Source organism: Chrysochloris asiatica, unplaced genomic scaffold (genome assembly GCF_000296735.1).
Source record: "Chrysochloris asiatica unplaced genomic scaffold, ChrAsi1.0 scaffold00130, whole genome shotgun sequence".
NCBI classification, from domain to species: domain Eukaryota; kingdom Metazoa; phylum Chordata; class Mammalia; order Afrosoricida; family Chrysochloridae; genus Chrysochloris; species Chrysochloris asiatica.
This window is the reverse complement of record NW_006408648.1, coordinates 5,687-7,698: the sequence shown is the minus strand read 5'-3', so window position 1 is coordinate 7,698 and position 2,012 is coordinate 5,687. Positions and strand designations below refer to the sequence as shown.

The 2,012-nt window shown below is 39.7% G+C and overlaps 1 protein-coding gene across 2 annotated transcripts in view; it reads left to right on the top strand.

Annotated features, from left to right (window-relative positions):
- Nucleotides 1-2,012, top strand: part of IQCB1 (IQ motif containing B1) — a 138,050-nt gene that overhangs the window by 132,316 nt on the left and 3,722 nt on the right. For both annotated transcript variants that reach the window (XM_006869347.1, XM_006869346.1), the window contains one exon: nucleotides 1,089-1,220. In XM_006869347.1, the coding sequence (XP_006869409.1) occupies nucleotides 1,089-1,220 (132 nt within the window). The remainder of the gene's footprint in view (nucleotides 1-1,088; nucleotides 1,221-2,012) is intronic.

The following is a 2,012-nucleotide window of genomic DNA, read 5'->3' as shown; positions in this document are numbered from 1 at the left end:
AAGAAAACAAAAATCCTCACCACTGGACCAATAAACAACATTCTTATCAACGGAGAAAAGATTGAAGTTGTCAAGGACTTCATTCTTCTTGGATCAACTAGCAACACTCACGGAAGCAGCAGTCAAGAAATCAATGAATTACATTAGGCGAATCTGCTGTACAAGACCTTTTAAAAGTGTTGAAGAGCAAAGATGTCAGCTTGAGGACTAAGGTACGCTTGATCCAAGCCATGATATTTTCAGTAACCTCATGTGCATGCGAAAGCTGGAAAGTGAATAAGGAAGACCGTAGAAGAATTGATGGCTCTGAGTTATGGTGTTGGAGGAGAATATTGAAAGTGCCGTGGGCTGCCAAAAGAACAATAGATCCATTTTGGTAGAAGTGCAGCCAGAATGCTCCTTAGAGGCCAAGATGGCCAAACTTCATCTCTCATACTTCGGACATATTTTCAGGAGGGACCAGTCACTGGAGAAGGATATCATGCTTGGTAAGGTGGAGGGTCAGAGAAAAAGAGGAAGACCTCCAACGAGATGGATTGGCCAAGTGGTAGCATCGATGGACTCAAGCATGGCAACAGTAGTGAGGTTGGCCCAGGATCGGGCCTTGTTCGTTCTGCTGTGCATAAGGTCACTATGAGTCGGTACTGACTTGATGGCGCCCAACAAAAACAACATGTCTCCAGAAAAATGGCCTTTATGTGTAGTAATAATTATGTAAACTGAATGTTGACTTAACTAAAGTTATGATATAATAAAATTGGATGGATGAGAATATAGAAAGTATATGAGAGTAAAGGCAGTGAAAGAGCCTAGATCCTTGTCATCCATACAAAGTCTATTAGTTGTTGTAGTGTGTGTGCCGCCAAGTTAGTTCTGACTCATAGCAAACCTGTATAGGGTTTTCGAGGAGCAGCTGGTGGGTTTAAACTGCCAATCTCCAGTTAGTAGTCCAGTGCTTATCCTACACACCAGAACTGTATGTAGGGTTGGAAGAAAAATCTCTATGATAATTAACAGGCTACTTGACATTTTTATTAGCTATTATCTTGGGGGAGAAAAATCACAAGTCTTAATTTTCTTTTCCCTAGGCTCTTACATTCCTGGCAAAATGTCATAAGAGAAAGGAATTATTTGCTCCTTGGCAAGGATTTCAGGGACTCACTGATGCACACAGAGTTGAACTGAAGCAACAAGTGGATGACTATGTGAGAAGACATCCAGTATGTAGGCCTCTGTGCTACAATCTCAGTGTTATATTATTCTGGTGGATAGTCGTCAACAAAGCAGTGTCTCATATGTGTGTATGAATGTTAGTTGTTGGTATTAGTATTGCATAGAGTGGAGTACCATAGAACTGGTGGAATTGGGTCATAAAGGGAAATAGCTAGTAGTATAGGAGACTTTGCTTTAAATCAGTTCTTTGTTTCTTTAACTTTTTAAATTGTGAATTGAGTGAAAGTTTACAGAGCAGATCATCAGTTTTACATTCAACAAATCATATATTTCGTTTCATCTCAATGATTGCATTCCTCCCGTTTCTATTCTTTCTTCTTTCCCAACCTTTCTGAACATTGCCCTTGAGCAAATATTTCCCATTTTTTTTCTAATGGTTGACCATTCTATGGTGTGTATACCTCACTAGTGTTGCTGTCTTCCTTAGAGAGCTACCTATTGCTTGGTTGAAAATTGGGCAACGGCAATGAGTTTAGTCCCAGAACTCAAGGGTGACCAAGGGCCATCGTCTCAGGGTTCCACCAGTTTCTATCTGACCATTAAGTCTGGTCTTTATGATTTTGAGTTTTATTCCACATTGTTTCCCACTGTATCCAAGACCTTTTAATGTGATTCTTTTCTGAGCAGTTGGTAATGGTAGCTAGATACAATATAGTTCTTCTGGTCTCAGGGACGTTGAGAATGTCAAATCAGTTATTTCTTTTACTACATCAGCAAGACATGATCATTAGTTCTATTGTAATAGTACAGTAAAACTTTGGCTATTCTGAACCTTCTAG